General features: G+C 42.2%; 1 protein-coding gene across 1 annotated transcript in view; it reads right to left on the bottom strand.

Annotated features, from left to right (window-relative positions):
* Positions 1 to 19,017, bottom strand: part of LOC100744121 (diacylglycerol O-acyltransferase 1) — a 91,763-nt gene that overhangs the window by 50,022 nt on the left and 22,724 nt on the right. Inside the window, exons 4-5 of the mRNA XM_003486716.4 lie at positions 9,453 to 9,505; positions 3,451 to 3,559 (exon numbers count right to left, since the gene is read on the bottom strand). Coding sequence (XP_003486764.1) covers positions 3,451 to 3,559; positions 9,453 to 9,505 — 162 coding nt within the window. The remainder of the gene's footprint in view (positions 1 to 3,450; positions 3,560 to 9,452; positions 9,506 to 19,017) is intronic.

Raw genomic sequence — 19,017 nt, 5'->3', positions numbered from 1 at the left:
ACTGCACACCCTCTCACGCGTACGTGAGTCGTCTCGCGTGTCAAGCCGGTGGTCGAGGACCTCGACGAATCCGTGGAAAAGAAGCCGAGAAGGGAAAAGAACGAAGAAAAGACGAGAACGAAGGAGGTGGAACGCGAAGAAGAAGAAGAAAAGAAGGCCGGCCCTTGTTCTCTTGCACAGCCACTTCAATCGTACTACTTTTAGGCTACAGGCGCACTCGCGTCAGACTTCAGAACTTTTAAGAAGCGCTTACACAACCGGATGTACCGACTAGTTGACGTATGAATCTCTATGTGGCTCACGTGTCACGGCCCGAAGACTTTTCTCGCCAGTGTTCACGGATTTGTCCCGCTCGCTCCATCGTCGACTTATCTCTATCCTTTCTGCTATCTTTTTTCAACTTCCTTGTCGCGCCTGGAAAATGTCGGGCAGGTAGTTATAGAGAAAGATGCTATAGCTTGGAAGTGGTATAATTCGTCTAAGTGACGAATGACTCGAGAACAAGTACGTATATGTTCGTACTAGAGACTTAAGAATTGCAAATTCAAAGAGTTTGTGCGTGTCTAAGATCCTTGAAAATGCGGAATGATCGAGAACAAGGGAAGTCATACAAGACTCGTGGGCAAGAATCGTTTATAAATTGGTACGGTCTTAAGTTAGGAAAGATACAGTTTTTCAAAGAATCGAAAGTTGTTTTAAGAATTATTATTATTGTATCGTTTAATTATTATTGCAGATAGTCGTCATTCTATACACGTTACTCTATACGGAAAGTTGTTTGCAGATCAACATTCCTATATTGGTGTATGCAATTGTACAGAATAAACGGTCTTTCAATTTCCTCTTAAAATGCAAATACTAGAATGAAAACCAATGTTATCTAAATAAAGCCACTTTATTATTACCATAGGGCTTTCTAGCAGAAGATAAAACGTTTAAATCCGGCAAATAATCAAACTTTTTTGATATATTGTTATGCAACAGCATGAAGGAAGAATTGCTACAGTTTTCTGCTCAAGATAGAAGATTCGCAATAAACTTGCATGTCTCAGTCAAGGAAGAATAACTCGGAAGACATCATAAAACCCTGCAACGAACACAAATCGCTGTAACATCGTGTCCAAAAGAAAGAAGAAGGAAATTCCCCAACGAAAGCATCTGCTCCGGTGAAGTAACTTTCTTATTATACGCGCCTCTTGTTAGTTTCTTTAATCCGGTATTCTTTAATCAACGCGAAACATCTGTCTCGCTTGTTTCCACCCTGTGAAACTTTAAGCGGCCGTTTATGATAATGCGTCAAGAAATTCGGGATCGAGTTTCGTTTGAAGAATCGCGAGCCGCTTGCACCGATAGCAGATGGAAATATCAGGGAACGTGTTTGTGGTTGAAGATGTTTTAACTCGAAATCCTTTAATTAGAGTGCCGTCTTCCTCGTATTCCTCGATGTGCTTACTCTTTAATTGCTTTTCTTCGATCGTTCTCAGAGCGCTTCGCGCGGTTTCCGGCGATCTCGAAAGACGTTCCAATAAAATGTCTTTTAATTGAGATTCGTAGCTGCAGCCCCCTTTGCGATCAACTAGATCGGCGAAAAACTTTTTTACCGACTCTCGCCGTTCCGACTTTAATTATTTGTTTGGGCTTCATTCACCTACAGCTGGATATATGTACACGGGCCAACTGGTAAACGGTGTAAATTGGATCATTCGAGAACGAAACAACGCGATCTACTGAATGATTTGCACGTTTAAGAAACATCACTGAAAGTATTTCATAAATAAGAATACCTGTTTAAATGAGAAATTATTTTTAAAGAACGTTACGCAGAATTCGATGGAATATAAAATAAATACTGAAATATATGAAATATTATGATTGAACTGTATCCCACAAATAACGAAATTTTGTTTCCGTGGTAATTCAAGTTTCAAAGTCCACTGGCAGGTCGGCGTAATCGAACGATCGATCGAGTCGTAGATCAATCGGTGCATCGTGTAATTGCATTCGTGTGGACGATGACACTCGACCATCGAATCTCACGGATCACCGTGCGTATTGCATTTAAATAGAATTTTTGATACGGCGCTACAACGATGTCCGGCATGTTCCCCGTAACGAGAATTCAAGCACCGTCACGCGACGTCGAGCCGGTCAGAAACGACTAATCAAAATCGGTTGAAAATTGAAAATTTGCGCTAATGACGAGCGTAAATCAATCATATCTCATTAATCAACGCAATATTGGCGATCGGCATGAGCGTGGCAGTGGTAAACAGCGGCGAGGCAACGACTCGGTTTACCTTGGTCCGGGTAATTAAAATAAGAAAGAAGGAAATAGAGACGATTCAAAAAAAAGCCGGCAGCGATTCGATTTTAACAATATTCTGCTTTGCAATGGCAACGTATTAAACGGCACTGCGTAATATTGGCATCGTGCACGATACGGTTTCGTTAATTAAACAGCTTAGCGGACACCAATATCGCGCGAGAAGAGACGCGATGTTCGCAATTCACGGAATGCTATAAAGGTTTTACGGCAGCTGAAAATTTCGATTCGACATTCCTTTCTTTGTTCGTCGCCGACTTCGTAAGCTTTCGCATTTTTGAAGTCCGGCCCGACAGAATAATTCAAAATTATTCGACCGTAACCGTACGTGGTGTGCACTCGTAAATGGACTTAGAAGCTTTTCACACATGGTTGGAAGTAAGAGTCGCAGTGAAAACTCGCGCTATTCTCTTTTACGTTGAGTCGTGGATTCCGTAAAGCCATCGGTAATACTATACTTCGTTATAAAGGTTTATAAAATATGCTTGTGTGATGAAGAAAATTTAAGCGTCTTACCCGCGCGATAAGTAAAATCGTCTTAGGAAAAGGAAATATTTTCCAACGTTCCACTGAAGTGCTTCAGTTACTGGCGCTATATACAGCAGCTCGCGAAAGCATTCGAATACTTATAGAAACGTATCATTTTACGAATATTACGAATATTATGTACGTTATACGAACGATTTTAAAACAAATCTGCAAACCAATGTGATCATGAATCATGATAATTGAGTCTCACAACAATGCTGAAATTTCGAAATGTTTTATATATAATATACACGTGGAATACATATACAAAAATTGTCTACATTAAGCGTTCAAATATTCTAGCGAGCTACCGTACATGACGCGAATAATAAACTCTTTAAAATATCACGACTCTCATAATATAGTATTAAACGTAGAATTAAAATTTATAGCTCGGCAATGAATTGTCAGCTTAAGCGGTCTCTACATCAACGTCTATGGAAGCCGAAACGTCGTTACGCCACGCAAAGACACTGCCACAACACTATTTTCCTACTTCCTATATTTCATTTCGATGGGTGGTCGTCGTACACGAGCGACGTCGTCCGTACGAGACCGAGAATCACGTTGAACGAAATGATACGTAAAATGGCGCTTACACAGGCTGAATCCGGAATCCTTCACGTGGATGACCACCATCGGCACCAGTACCATCACGATGAGGTTTACGACGTGGAACACCATTCCTGGCCCGTGAGCTATGATATCCTGCGGCACAAAATAGAGAGGTACAAGTTACGAGCGGAAGTTGCTTGCAGAGAGCGCGTGGCACATGAAACGGTACGGAATAGAAGGAGGAGAGACAGATAGAAAGCGAAGAGGAGGGTTGAACGGGAAACGCGGCATCCTCCTTCAGCGTGGATAGACGCGCGAGGGTGGTGGTGACCGGAGAACGGTGAGCTTCTCAAAATACGAAGGCTGAAATGCAGTCCGTTGAACTACCGAAAGTCGTTTATTATCCATGCAGAGGCCCCGTATCCGGCCGTGTCTGTTGCGGAATCCACTGCAAAATGAAACGTTCTTGTTCCTGCTACGAGAGTTGCTTATTTAAATATAGCGCGACAGGAGTTCGAGGACATTCTATTCGCTAGCTACATTCAAAGGACATTCGTTTGATGCCGTTACATTCTTACATTGGTGATATATTAGATACATTGGTGTTATATTAGATACGATGGATTCTTCGATCGATTCTACTTTTACTAGTGTAATATCGTGGACAAAAGAGATATCGGGTGAATCATAAACAGTATCGCGAGAGAGCCGAGGCGCCGCCAGGTCCATCAATGTGTCGCCGATCCTTCAATCGAATAGTTTCGTAGAAAAGACCTACGTGACCCTGGCTACGAGCAGAAGCGGAACACGTGCGTGGTGAGCCTAACAAAAGATAAAGGGATGCTAAGGGAGAAAGACGAATTAACAGTCGGTGTCAGTGGAGAAGCCAGTGCGAATCGAGAAGTTAGAGAGTATGAGTTGCGTTGTCGATATAGTGTTGCTAATGTTGTCGAGAGAGTATGGTCCGCGTGAGAGAGAGAGAGCGTTGGATCCGTGGTGACGAGAGTTGCAAATTAACTATTGAGTTGTCTAAATTATAGTACGTTATTGTATTTAGTTCCCGTTAAACAACCATCGTTTCCTGTTTAATCAACACTTGTGCAATCCATTCATTGTAAATTAATCGTAATAGTTTACAATACTACGCTAGCTTTATTCGATTTGATTCTTTTGCATTACGAAGCAGACAATCCGAAATAGTTATACACCGATGTACGCGAAGACAGCGGAGTGAAATTACACAGTCGGGCTAGCATTTAGAACATTGGCTACGAGATACGAGCTGTTCAACGCCTATAGCACGATGAAAAATTAAACGATATTCAGAGCAGGGTTAGTTGTTTAAAGGCGTCGTACCGCTGCTTTTAATACGGTACCTCGCCTGCGAGATTACGCGTTGAAAATACACGATACGCGGTGGTAAAGCCAAACAGCATGCTGGCGATGAAACATTTTCATCTGATATAAAATATTCCTAGACACGTTTCCGCGTTATATTTCCCACTGTCGGCCTTGCCGTGTGCGTTGCGCTGTTTGTTCGCCGTTGGACCGCTCGAGAGGAAGATAAAAAAAGGTACAAACGAGAAAAATAAGGACAGCCGTTCATTACACATTCCGTATTTACGAGCTACGAGACTCTTAAGGTAGACAGTGATGCGAATTTTTCACGAACGTTACAACGTTCGCGAATGAAAACACGTTACAGCACGCCGCGCCGGTTGCCTTTCTTCGAGACCAACCTTCTCGCTGCCGGCCAGGCCGATCTTTCAAGTTTTATGAACCGGCCAGAGCCCGGATAATCGACGAAGCCGTACATCAGCCGGACTAAACTGAAAGGGTATTTGTCCAGTCCGCAACTAAACCGACGGCGACCGGTACGTCAGAGCAAATATTTACGAAGCGCTTGACCCAATTACGTGGGACAAAAGAATACCATGAATTTCAAGGGAGGTCCGGCAAATTGCACAACTGAAACATTTACGCGCGTGCAGCGGACCACGGATGGAGCACACGCGGCGACCTCCGTTCGTCTTCGCGGGCACAAAGAGAGAAAACGCACGAGGGCGGAACGAACCTGGCATAATAATTCCGTTGTAACAGTGGTAGAGACCTCTTTGACTGCGACGAAACGATCACGGTGACAGAAAGGTATTAACAGGAAATGGAATTCCGCCTGATCGAATTAACAGGACATGTTAATCGAGACAAATGGATCTATCGGGATAATCAGGCGAGCTAAAAGCCACGCTAATACTCGTCCCGTAAAACCGTGACATTACTTACGACGCGTCCTCCACTCTCGACGTTAATAAAACGCGGCCATTTGCATTTTAATTAGTAGCACGCTTCAATCTTCCGCGTTTTTTTTAATCTATTCTCTTTTCCCCCTTTCCTTTCCACCTATTCTTCTTTTTTCCTCTTCCCACTTTTATTTTATTTCCCTTTTTAACGTCATGTCTTCTCATATATATTACGCGCGATACGTTTTACGAGCTTGATAGAGAAACTGATCCCAGGAAAATTGATAGGAGACGCGAAACAGGGTTGAAAATTGCACCGCGCGGATTCCCGTTAGTTTTCGGGATTAATTTGTCATGTATTATTCATACATAGGGTGATTATTCGTGTCGTCAAATTATTCATAGTAGGTTGTTGCCGTGCGATCGTCATTAGTCGAATTATTACTCGATTAGCGGCCGACGATTAATCAGGCTATGGTAATTATCAAGTTCAGCAGGCCGGTACTGCCATTGGTACTATTTGTTACAGACAGGAAATTAGCTCCCAGAAGAATGTAATTTCGACCGCTGACTCCGAGCGATATACTGATTATACGTTAAAATATATCGTTTGCAAGCGAATCATGTATATACATGTGTTTGACAAAATTTAATTAAACCACACACGTTTCATATAAAACGTAAATATAATTACCCGTTTTGTTGAGGGGGCGAACGTGGGAGAAACAGGTAGAACTTTCTATACGATCACTGTCCCTGTGATTGTCCTGATGATAAACAATCGTCATCCGATCAGTTTGTAATTTATCAACGTGTTACAATTAGCTAGATCTTTTTAATCGTTAATGAATCTCACCTGATTAAAAGTTGCACGAATTACCGAAATTGAGGTATCAGATATATGTAGATATGCAAACACGTATACGGATATTGAACTTGAACAGAAAGCACGGGAATCCATTCTAATTAGCGACGCAGGAATTCGAACGCCACTCTGCTCCAGGCGACAGCTGAATTGCGACTGATTTTAAAACAAATTTAACCCGAAAAGGAGTACGCTAGGCGACAAGCACGGTAAATATTTCGTCTCCTTTACGTACCTGGAATAGGCACTGCGATCCGAACACGTAAATATTTACACGATTCGTTTATATTTCAGAATACGCAGAAAAACCATAATAAAAACAACCCATTCATCTGGATGAAATTTCAGTTTCTAAATATACGTAACATTCACTTCGTAAACCTATTAATCAACGCGAATTTAACAAAATTTCTGTTCTTCCTTCTCCAAACAATGAAGCCTAACGACGAGGCAGGCTCTCCGGTCAGATTTTTAAAATTCGTGCAAAATTTAGATTTACGAGGATGGATTTCTGCTGTACATTGATCGATGTACAAGGTAGTCCCTGAGCGGAGTCAGCACGAGCAATGTTTACGCTGACACGATACTAGACGTGTATTTGCGTCATCGCCAAGGGGAATATACGATATAAGGTATATAGACGTTAGCCAGAGCATCGCTAATTCGCCTCGGCGTAGGTAGAAGGGATGAGAAAGAGAGAGAGAGAGAGAGAGAGAGAGAGAGAGAGAGAGAGAGAGAGAGAGAGAGAGAGAGAGAGAGAGAGAGAGAGAGAGAGAGAGAGAGAGAGAGAGAGAGAGAGAGAGAGAGAGAGAGAGAGAGAGAGAGAGAGAGAGAGAGAGAGAGAGAGAGAGAGAGAGAGAGAGAGAGAGAGAGAGAGAGAGAGAGAGAGAGAGAGAGAGAGAGAGAGAGAGAGAGAGAGAGAGAGAGAGAGAGAGAGAGAGAGAGAGAGAGAGAGAGAGAGAGAGAGAGAGAGAGAGAGAGAGAGAGAGAGAGAGAGAGAGAGAGAGAGAGAGAGAGAGAGAGAGAGAGAGAGAGAGAGAGAGAGAGAGAGAGAGAGAGAGAGAGAGAGAGAGAGAGAGAGAGAGAGAGAGAGAGAGAGAGAGAGAGAGAGAGAGAGAGAGAGAGAGAGAGAGAGAGAGAGAGAGAGAGAGAGAGAGAGAGAGAGAGAGAGAGGAAGATGAGAGTCACGGTTTGCAACGTGGTCCTTACGCTAGGCCGATCATCAAAACTGCGATGTGCATTTCATAGCCTAGTCTGACAATCTTTACTGCTTCGAGATAAGAAAATAAACTCTTTAGATTTTATGTTAAACTCGCTATTATCGCGTTTGATAAAACTTCAGCCTTCACGACTTTGTCCCAATCTCCCTGCTCGATCCATGGAAATAAGTATCATCGCTGTGCTTCGTAGCTGAAACTGTCGATCGAATCGATTCGAACCAGTGAAAACTTCCACCTTTGGTTAGCTGGGTTCATAATCCGTTACATTAACAGGTTACGAATTTCCAGCGGTTTGTAAAAGAGAGAAACAAATTGAAATAGATTCGGGGAAATGTTTCTTTCGGCGTTAGCTTACGTGCTTCACCGACATAGCATGTCTAGCATTAATATCCCGCAAACTGCACCTGCATATCAACAAGCTTTCACTTAATAAACTTCGTTTAATCCGCGAGTTCTGTCTATGTGCAATTTATGCTGATCCAGCTGCGAGCAAGGTTTCTACGAGTTAGTTCGATTTCCAGACTGATTTGATTAGAACTGAAGCTTCTACTTGGTCAGAAGAACCGTACGCTTTAGCCATAAAATTCTCGTGATTTTTACGGAACTGACGTGACTCGCATATCTTGAAACGTACTATAGAAGAGATTTTAGTATGAGACAAGGATTGTTTCAAATATGAAGAAATTTTTTGTACAGCGGTCTAATTGGCGAAAAATTATTTCCGGCAGAAATAGAATTACCGGTGGGGTTGATAGCGGCGTGATTATGTGACACGTACAGAAAATCCATATATTCTTTAAGAACGGTCTGCGCCGGAGTCGTAAACTCATAAAGTTTCAAAATTACTGACCAGGAAATTGCTTTCGTGCCGTTGAGGAACTATAAACGAAAAAATGTAATTTTCGAAACGTAAGTAGCCGCGTCCGTGTTGACTTTACGACTCGAGCTGGTTCGCGGTGCAATCGTTTCTGCGAACGTTTCCGCGGAAGAGAAGAGAAATTAGAAATTAGATTTCTGTTTGTGAGGTACCGGCGCGATAATTATCGATCCACGGGATCGTTTGAAACGCGATTTCGCGCCGTATCGCGAGCAACCGAGCCTCGTTCGATTATTCTCTGGAAAAATAAAAGGGAACGACGGGCGTTAACGCTTCCCGATAGATTCACAGGGACGAGAATCGGCAGTTTAGCAATGCAGGCTGTAAAAGGCGTACCCGAATCGGAAGCAACATGGTCGGCTTTAATACGAGAAAAATGCAACGATCCGCAGCAGCTCGTCCCTTCTACACGTCTGCCATTTTTGCTTCACGAACGTGTAAAGTTTCCGGCAGCGACGCCATATGCTCCAGATATTATTATTAGTTTAGTTTAGCAACGTGCTTCTTGCCAAAAGGGGGGAGGGGAGAGAAATGGAGGAGGAAAAAAAGCAGCCGCAAAACAGGTGAAAAATATTTTTCCAACTTTCGTCTATTTCCCTCTTAACCAGCCGGCACGCGTTCGTCCCTCCCTTTTCAACACTATACTCGGCCGATTCACTTTTTGTACTGTTCTGTATGTGCCACGAAAAAATGTATAAATTTTCCTGCACGCTCACGCGTAAGAGAAAGTTTTTTAATATCACCGCGCATCCTGTGTCGTTCGTATTAGCACGAGGAATACGTTTACCGCGGTTCGTTTTAAAAAAGTGGTTAGGTTACCGGCGATATTAAAAGGGTTACTCACCACTGACAGGCCCTTTTCGATCAACAAGCAGAGGCCTATGGGTACCGTAGAATCTGCAACAGGCCAAAAAAAAGATATATTGAAACAAATAATTCAATGATGCCGACTGACGAGTGAGAGGAAGAACGAACGAATTCCGGACAATCCATTCGCCTGGCGAGTGGCCCCCGTTCGTTCGTTCATTCGTTCGTTCGTTGCCTGCTTTTTCGAAACGACAAACTTTCAAAAGGTCAGTAACCCGGGTTCCAGTCCTCTGCAATTGACTGCAGACAGCAAGTGACGAGGGTCTGTCACACGATGTGACGTTCCAGAGGCAATCGAAAGGATAGCGAAAAGGGAGCAAAATAGAGAAAGAGAAAGGGATGACAGGAGAAACAGTAGCGCACGAGGTGAAGGCTGAGCATCGAGGATAAACGTTACTAGTGATCGAGCGCCTCGTTGGTTGGTTGGCTGCAAGGGATAACACACAGGGCACACACGTATACGATCATACACGAACAACCCTGTGAAAAAAAAGGGGGAAAAACCGATATCGAGCTAACAGAGACGAAAGTAACTCACCAATAAATCAGCTAAAACAGCGCACGCTACGAAACGAAAACCTGATCAAAAGTCGTGTTCCTACAAGGTAACAAAAACGGATCGTATCTTCTTTGGTATAAGAAACAACAGGTATGGTGGTTTTGATAAATGTACCTTCGAAAACGTAAATCTTGCAATTACGGTCTTTACGGAATTTGTAGATCTTGAAAATATTCTCGAAATATTTGGAAAATGGGCGTAAAACCTAAAAAGTTCGTGCGTTAAAGTTTCAAAATCTGCAAATAGCCATCAAAATCTGTTAATTTCAAAATGATAGTTATAGCTTGAATATTTCAAAGCGCCCACTAAACTTCGAATATCTAAAAGCGATTGATATTCATAAAAGTTTAGACGACCGTTTGAATTTAAAATGTTAAAAGTAAATATCTACCACTATATAAAAAAAGAAATTTCATTCTGCGCTATAAAGAGTCAGTGTAAACTTAAACCTGAGAAAAATAGGCGGGGATTATGTAGAGTATTATGCGAGATATATTGTTCGCCACGGTTTTCTAGCCAGTAATGAGCCGTGACTACTGATTTTTTAGGCGCCTCTCGTTTCAGTTGCCGCTCAAAGCGTTACATAATTTCTAACATTTAAATTTCTTTCCTCCACTATTTTTTGCTTTTATTCAGCCTGCTTTTATACGCTTCGTTCTATCCTTCATCATGCAATCTTACTTTTATTACGTTATAAGCTTTTTATAGCAAAATAAAAGAGAGAAAGGATATGGTTATCGAAATAAGTAGAACTCTGCTTAATATTAGCAACGTATCATAATCAACTCCTTTATGGATAAAAACCAATCGGAAATCAAATAAAGGAAATATTGGAAAGTTGGAAAACTTTCCAAAAATACGAACCCACAAATGAGTTGCAATAGAAACGTTCATAAAATACGAAGTTCATTCTCCGTTCTTTTCTTTTATCATTCTTTAAGCAATTTCTAGGATTTGCCGAGTCAAAACACTTTGGTAGATTATGCAGGATTCAACGCAAACCAGCATCATAGCACAGGTACGTTCGTACGATTTCATTTCGAGTGGTTCGTCCTCATTCTTCGAAGTATCGTCCGTCCCAGCGGATAAAATATGACGAAACTTAAATAAGTTTAAGAGATGCAACCGTACGATAGGCACGCCCGCAAAATTGAGAGCCACGAGGTCCTTGCGGAAGCAGGTCACGGATCTCAAACACTCCGACATTTGCAAATGAAAATGTTCTTTGCGTTAAGAATATCGACGTGAATTAAACCGCGACGTTTTAATTATGATAAAAAGGTATTGTGACTTTTTGTCGTACTTTACCGACACGATTATCTATCTTAATACTTAACCAACGACGTTAAGTCCAATACTTATATACTATACGATATTACTATAGGATAAAGGCGTAAAAAAAAAAAAAAGGAAAAGCTTCGATTACACGAACGTCGAATCAATTTTGTTTCAACTGCTTTCGATAGAAGAGTACAGCGTATGGCACGTACGGCACTTGGGGACATAAAACGGATAATTAAAAAGGAATTAACGACAATTACAGGCTATCGCTGGCAAAATGAAAACAGTTGCTGTCCGATGAATTCTTTGCTATTTTACAAACAAGTCGATATCAACGTGCTATCTCATCCGCGATCGTATTCACACCAGGGCCGGATAACAAACGTCAAAGAAGCGACGTTCGAAAATTGAAAAAGCGTATCACGAACGAGGGTGAATGATGGATAATATCTCTTGCTAAACTTTCGCCAATTTCCGATTAGTCACCAACGCGTAGATCGAAATCAATCCTCCAGCTCTTCCCCTCTATTTTATTTCATTATTAACGGGGCCGGCTAGAACACATATCGATGAGCCTGTCCGGCAAATACTTCGTTAAATATTTTTTTGAACAAACAATCGCTCGATCTCGTTGTAGGCCGGCTTTTGTTTGATTAAAATATTTGCGCGTGTGGTTACCTTGATCGCACAGCGTTAATTTTTCGAATCAACTGTACGATTTCGAATTGATTCCAACGGCTGAAAGGAATGCATTGTGAAATCCGATTTACAGAAAATCGAACAGCCAAGCTGGAAAATATAGTCGTCTGGCCGTACGCGTAATGCCTAATTCTTTTCACCGACAATATTTAATTTAGTTGGTTACATTTCGAACGCACTGTGTCACCGAGATACCGACCACCGCCAACTTGATACCATCGCGCGTTGAACATTTTGGTTGACAGACGCGATATCCTCGCGTTTTTCGGTTGAAAAAAGAAATTCAAGTCCAGCCTGGCTCGAACCTCACAAAAGCGGCAAATAAAAAAAGAAGAGAGTAGGAAAAGTGGCAAAGGGAGAGGCGACGATTGTTTTTTCATGACCGACACGTGTTCCCCGTCGACTAATTACGAGTTCTTTGAATTCGTACGCGTTTTACGAGTTTCCAGCATTTTTCTGGCCCGTACCACAGCGATTCGTGCACGCGTATTCACTGTGTGCTGAATTACGCGCACGTGCGGCCGCCTGTACCAAGGAAGACAAATAGACTTGATCGACGAATCAAATGCGTTGCATTAAGCAAGGGAGACGTGAAAAAGTCGGTTAATTATAGAAAAGACAATTAATAGAATAAATAGCGTTCGCGTGTTTCACTATATTTTATCGGACAACATGCAAAGCACACGAATACACAGTAGAGGAAATAAATTTCTTCTGAAGTGGCGTTCGATAAATTCACTGAAATTATTACGAGTGCGCCTCGACTGGAAAAAATTTGTCATTATTTCCGAAAGAGGTACGCGAAGCTTTTGTGGTTCGTATAAAATGTAATTTTTAAAAAATCAAATCACACAAGATATTCTGTTTCAATTTTCCTTTTACACCGTTGGATTTTTCTATGTTCGTTCATCCGATATTCCGTTATCCAATCGCAATAATAATTTTAATCGAACTAAGCTATTAACAAAGGAATTCTATGTTTCGAGTTTATTATTCGAAATGAGAAAAGACACGTCCGTTATCGCATTACCATTTAAGAAGACGTTTCGCGAAAGCAGTTTTACGGGAACACGCATGAAAATTTCACCGATTTCAGCAAAGTGGGTGTATCGATAATTCAAGAATCGTATCGGTTCGGCGTGACACTAACATATCGCCACTTCAATCCTCCCCCGTTACTTAATGAGAACAAACGATTCCTCATATTTGAAGGTACAACCGAATCCCTTGTTCCTTCAGCTGGGACCCTCTTTACTCTCGATTCTTTTCCCTATGGAAACGACGCCGCGAGAAAGGGAGAAAGAACAAATTCAAGTGACGTTGAGTACGGCTTGCTAATAGATATTAATGGAACCCCTTTTGCCGTGGAAATACGACCGTTTTTCCATGCGAACGAACAGCAGGGCATCTTCGTTGCTTCGTATCGAGTGTGAATAAAAGAAGAAACGGGAACTAAAAATACGGGTAAAGATACTAAAGAATATAAAAGGAACGCGTTCATATCGACGCTGGAGAAAAATATCCGGAAAAATTAGACGACAGGAATAACCATCGGAACGTGTTATAAAAGAACAATAGAGTATACGCAAAGTATTATACACAATAGAAGCATGCGACTTGAGTTTCACGGTCTCAATGCATTTACGTAACATCTAGTTATCGAATTTACGTCGCGTTTCGCATAATTGAATCGTCGCACGTATACGTCCATTTCTTTGATCTCGTCGATGAATTTATTGTATCACGATGGAAAGAAACTTGAAGGGAGACAGTTTGTTTGCACGACAAACGCATCGAATATGTCGATGATACACAGCTACGGCTACGAAGCCGATTAAATGTTGCGAGACTAACAGGAAATTGGTTACATATATCCCGATACCATGTTTACGGCTACAATTTAAACGAGAACGTCCTGGTTCCTCGCGACAGTTTTGTTTTCACGGCATAACGGTCATGATAAAATCAAATTTTATGCCCTGCTAAAAATCTGCTAGCATAACAGGCCGACATGTTATTTTAATGAATAATTGTGTTCGACGATAAATACGCAGGACGACAATGAATAGCTGCGTGTATCATTTTATCCAAGGCTGATTAAACAAAATTACACTGTACACGGAACAATAACCCACTACAAATCGATTGTTAGTGCTCACAAATAGAATATCCTATTACTAGCTGGCATAAATTGTTCATAATTGTCGATTAGCGAATATCATTCGGAGAAAGAACTAAATAAAAAGTACGGTGATCCTAAATCCTGCGCGTATTAACGTGTCCGCAATTGTGGTAAACGCCAGACGCAAACTTTCGAGTTTCTCTGGCGCCGAAATTCTTCCGCGAATTTCCTAATGAGCCACGGCAGGCTGCTCCCTAACGAGTCAGCCGTCGTATTAACGGAATCAAATTTTTCAGGGAATTCATCGGGAAGGTAGCGAGTACGAGTGAAAAAATTTTTTCTTTCTCTTGTTTCTTTTTTTTTCCAGCAAAAGGAAAAGACAGAGACGAGATGAGCAGTGGTATCTGGGGCCTCGAGGGTAATCGACCTCCACTCTTGAGCACCTCTCGGATCTCAGCCGCTAATTAAGACTTTTACTTTTTCCTTGGTAAGTCTCTTCTATCTTCTCGAGTGTCCGGAGGGTGGTAGAAGGAGGACACGACGACAACCGGTGTTGGTTGCGGACGTGGGTTCGTGAAAAACCGTGGAGCGAGATGGCGCGAGTGCACAGCTGTCGGGAACGGGACTAAGAGGATGGCCGACGAGATAAGATCAAATCCGAGCAGGCAAATTTTAATTATATCCCGACATCGAGTTGGCAACATTCCGTCGTTTTTAATAAAACTTTCGTAAAAAAAAAAAAAAGAACAGACTGGAGAATGGCGGAGGATGGGAGAAAAGCCGAAGGATTTTTCATTCGTTGATCTCCTTTGCCGTGCAATTCGCCAACTGCATTTTATAATTTATGTGAAAACGATTTGCACCGTGATTAAATGTTGAAAACGGAATGAAATAGACGTGAATAAAGAAGTTGGCAAAAAACGTTACGAGAGAAGCTGTTTGTAGCTATTTAATTTAATTAGTATTCTGGCGCAAGAAAATTTGAATCGGCCCGTCGAAATTTCCAAAATATCGTTAATAATATCTGGCGTATTTAATCACCGGTTCGAAGGGAATGAATCACGTGGAGGCGCAACGGGGACTCTATCAATTCGAACGCAATTTATCATTCCGCGGTTCGTGATAAATTACAAAAGGGCTGCAGATTTTGAAATGGGGGAATTACGTTGCTACCCTCGGCGAGGTCCCATCGTGTCGAATAATGGTAACTAGAGATCCGAGTAACCTGCTCTTCGTGTGGATCGTCAAGGGTACCTACGGTTTCGATATCGGAGTCGAGATTCTAAATTGCGCGCATAAATCTCCGACGGTGAACGATTCGCAAAAGCGAGGTCGGGAAAGCAGAGGGTTAAAGTCGCATGAGCCTGCGAAAGCCTTCGTTCGAATAGTGCGAGCTCGATTCAGGATCAAGGATATATGAAGAGGAATAGCATGGAAAAACAGGCCTGACTAAAGAGAACGAAATACTTTGAAGGTTGAAAACGAGAGAGAGAGAGAGAGAGAGAGCAAAAGAAAGACAAAGGGTGCGCTCGAGATATAAATACTCGCTTGGACTCGAGAGATGAGGAGCGAAAGCAATGATTTTCAGTCGGTAGTTTCTTTTTCTCTTTTTTTCATTCTCACGTCTTCTTCCTCTTTTCCTTCCTTTGGTCCGCGTTTCCCCGTCTCTCTATTTCTTTCTTTTTCTCCATTGCGAGCAGCGGCGTCATCATCAACCAGAAGAGCTTCACAAGTACCCTAAACCACGGGGTGCCGAGTGCTAATTACGAATAATTATGAGTACTAATTAAGGCTTCCCTTTGCAGCGGCGCACGAATTACGAGCAAAGCCGTACGTATAATATACCCGTGCTTTAACGGCGCTATTAAACGCATGCTAACACCATAGAAATGATCAGCTTTGAAGACACGCAATGTACCCGCAAACACGAAACTTTCGATGGGTTCTCACGTGCACCGGGGACAAACTCTGTCCCTCTCGTTTACGTGGAATTATGTAAATCGAGCGCGATTTAATCATTGCTTTACACGCTGTTACTTCCATGTTTTTCAATTTTCTCTGCTACTTTTGCAATAAGCGCTGGATTAACATGTAAAAATGGTTTAATGAGCGATGAGATATTGACGAAAATTTCGACAGGATGAAACAAATTGTCATTATCGAAAATATATCCGTAACAAAATTGTCCGCGATGCGCTTTACCAATGTATAAAAGGCTATCGAACTTTGAAAAGATTTTAGCCTACTCTCTTTATCAATGAAAATTCTGTCTTTCGGATGACCGAACGTTTATAGATCGTGTTTCAAGCAAAACAGAAAAATGTACCCATTTAACTAACGGATCGTGAAAAATATCGTCAAAGAATTTATCAGTCAAAACTCCATTGAGTTTCCACGAATCCTCCAAGTCTCTTTCTTTTAAATCGAACGTATTACCCCTTAATAAGAACATAAAGGGTCTAACGAAACACCCTTTGCTTCGAGTTCGTGGTAAAAGATGAAACATTCTTTGGGTAATTCCCTTCACGAAACCCGTTGAATTGCAAATATGTTTCTTGCGTGGGTAATTGGAATTCGATTTCCATGCCCGGATGAATAGCCAGCCGAGTGCACAACGCAAAGTCGACAAATGTATCTGATAAGCACGGCATTTAACCGACTGCATCGGCAACGATACGACATTAAGCCGAATACGCGGATGGTGGATGCGTGAAAGGCTTTTTGCAGACGCAATCTCGCATATAATTCGATTATTATAGCCTGGTCCGTGTATAGGCAGTGGATTAAGTAATTCATACGTTGATTCGTGCGCGTCTCTATCGTTTCCAAAGGCTGTGTCTCTAACGCGACTAGACTACGGTTCCCACAAATTTCCCTGGTGCTACGTGAAAATCAGTTTCCACGATTCTGCCACCGCTACGAGCACGCAGGAACGACGTACACACGACGCACAGTCGAACCGACGACGCTGTATAGTCGCCGCGGAGAAATAAAATCAGCCGCAGAATGAATTAGGGTCGCCGCTATTGGCGTTGCGGTTTTTTGTTCTTTCCCTTTTCCAATGAAATTTTATTACACCCTTTCGTTCGAATTACCTCCGACCAAAGTCGAGAAATTTTTCATATCCACGTCAATTACCAGTGTTGGAGAAAGTTTAACATTCCTCGTAGCCCAAGAATACCTAGTGATACCTGCCAGCTGTTTCTCTCCTTTATTTCTCTTCTTCTCTCTTCTCCATCCTCGTTCCTTCTGCGCAACTACATCAATGGGAAAAGTTACCGGAGCCGTAATTCGATTTGAAAGCGATTCCTCCAACCGAATCGGTACATCGCGCAAAATGGAGCCGAACTTTACCGGACCGTCGATTGTTTCATAGGCCGGCCATCGTTGAAACGACGGTTATGACCGTTAACGAGGCCATGGAAAAAAGCGCCGAATTATTTCTTTCAATGGCCGCTTTGCAGCTACCACTTTCCACCGGCTAATAACGTTCTCGCGGTTTTCAACTTCGGGATATTTTTTCCATCGCTGTTCCTCTATCCTCTGCCGAAAATAAATTTCAATGACTGGTATTCCAGAATGCGAGTGCATCGATGCTATTAATTCTGCTGCTCTGTTGCAGCAGAAATCTGCTTCAAGTGGCTGATATCGGTGATAATTACTTGGATTTTTCGCGCACGAGTTGCTCACGATAACGCCACTCGATTTGTGTCGCTCCTATACAGGCGAGCTATGCACCAATGGATCCAAATACTGGAAGAATTATTGATTTCATATATCAATTTGTCCTTGTTCCGGTTACCGTCACTTGCAGCTTAATTTAAATCGCGCTCGGTCTTCCGAGTTTCCCTGATTTCTGTTCTTCCATTCCTTCATAATGTTTCATCCATTAGCGTGGACGGCGGAACGATCGAATGTATGCAAGAATCTTGAAACGTTTAAGGAATTGATTGGAGTTTACTCAAGACAGATTGATTTAAGGCTGTCGGTAAAAGAAGTACGAGTTTCCTTTCGCCAAGTCGAATCTGAAATCTTACTTCGAAAGATCGGGTTTCTTTAAATAAGAAGGAAAAGGTAGAGGTTTGTAAGATTTAATATTTCCACGGGCAACGGTTACTTTGATTTCAAGCAGTTTACTCTTGACTATTTTTTAAGGATATTTTTCTAGCAAAGTTAAGGGGATTTAGTTACGTTCTGCGCGACGTTACAAAGACTGCAAAGCGAGATCACAGCAAATCTAACGCCATCTGTTTGTTGCACCCTTTCGCATTTGCTCTTCACTCGTTATGTCACTTGAGAACCGTGCGCATTGAGTTACAGTTAACTTTAAGTTTCTCGAAACTTGGCGTCCCAAAACTTCTGCGAAACCATCAAACGGACGCTTGCTATAGGTGGTCCAGGAGGAGCATTTCCCTCGAAAGAAACGCAAAGGCTGAAAGTGCGTCTATTCTCTTCCCCTCTGGTCCACTTTTTCTTCCACCTCCAATTCCGGTGAGTCGAAGTTGTGCAGTTTCTTCAACCGGAATATGTGGATTCGAGAGAAAGGAACGTACAAATGCGGACGTTTTTATCGCGTACGAGTTTTTTTCGCGCAATTCAATTATACTCTTAATGCAAGGTCTGTGTTTCGTTTCTCTGTCGACGCCAGGATGCTTTCGAATTTCCGAAAAAGAAATACAACGCGGGCGTGTTGTACAATGTACGATTGTTTGACGACCGGATTCTCCGGCGCGAAGAAAAGCAGATTTCGAGTATTACCGGTGAAACTTGAACAATAATGTCATAACGCATCCCTTAACCCGATGACCCTCTCGACATCAATTCCCGTGGCCGAGTGCTGTGGCGAAATTGCATCGCGCCGTCGCCACCGCGGGCGCGCGC

This window comes from Bombus impatiens, unplaced genomic scaffold (genome assembly GCF_000188095.3).
Source record: "Bombus impatiens unplaced genomic scaffold, BIMP_2.2 scf_0131, whole genome shotgun sequence".
NCBI lineage: Eukaryota > Metazoa > Arthropoda > Insecta > Hymenoptera > Apidae > Bombus > Bombus impatiens.
Note: the sequence above shows the minus strand (reverse complement) of the source record. Positions and strands in the feature narration are given on the sequence as shown.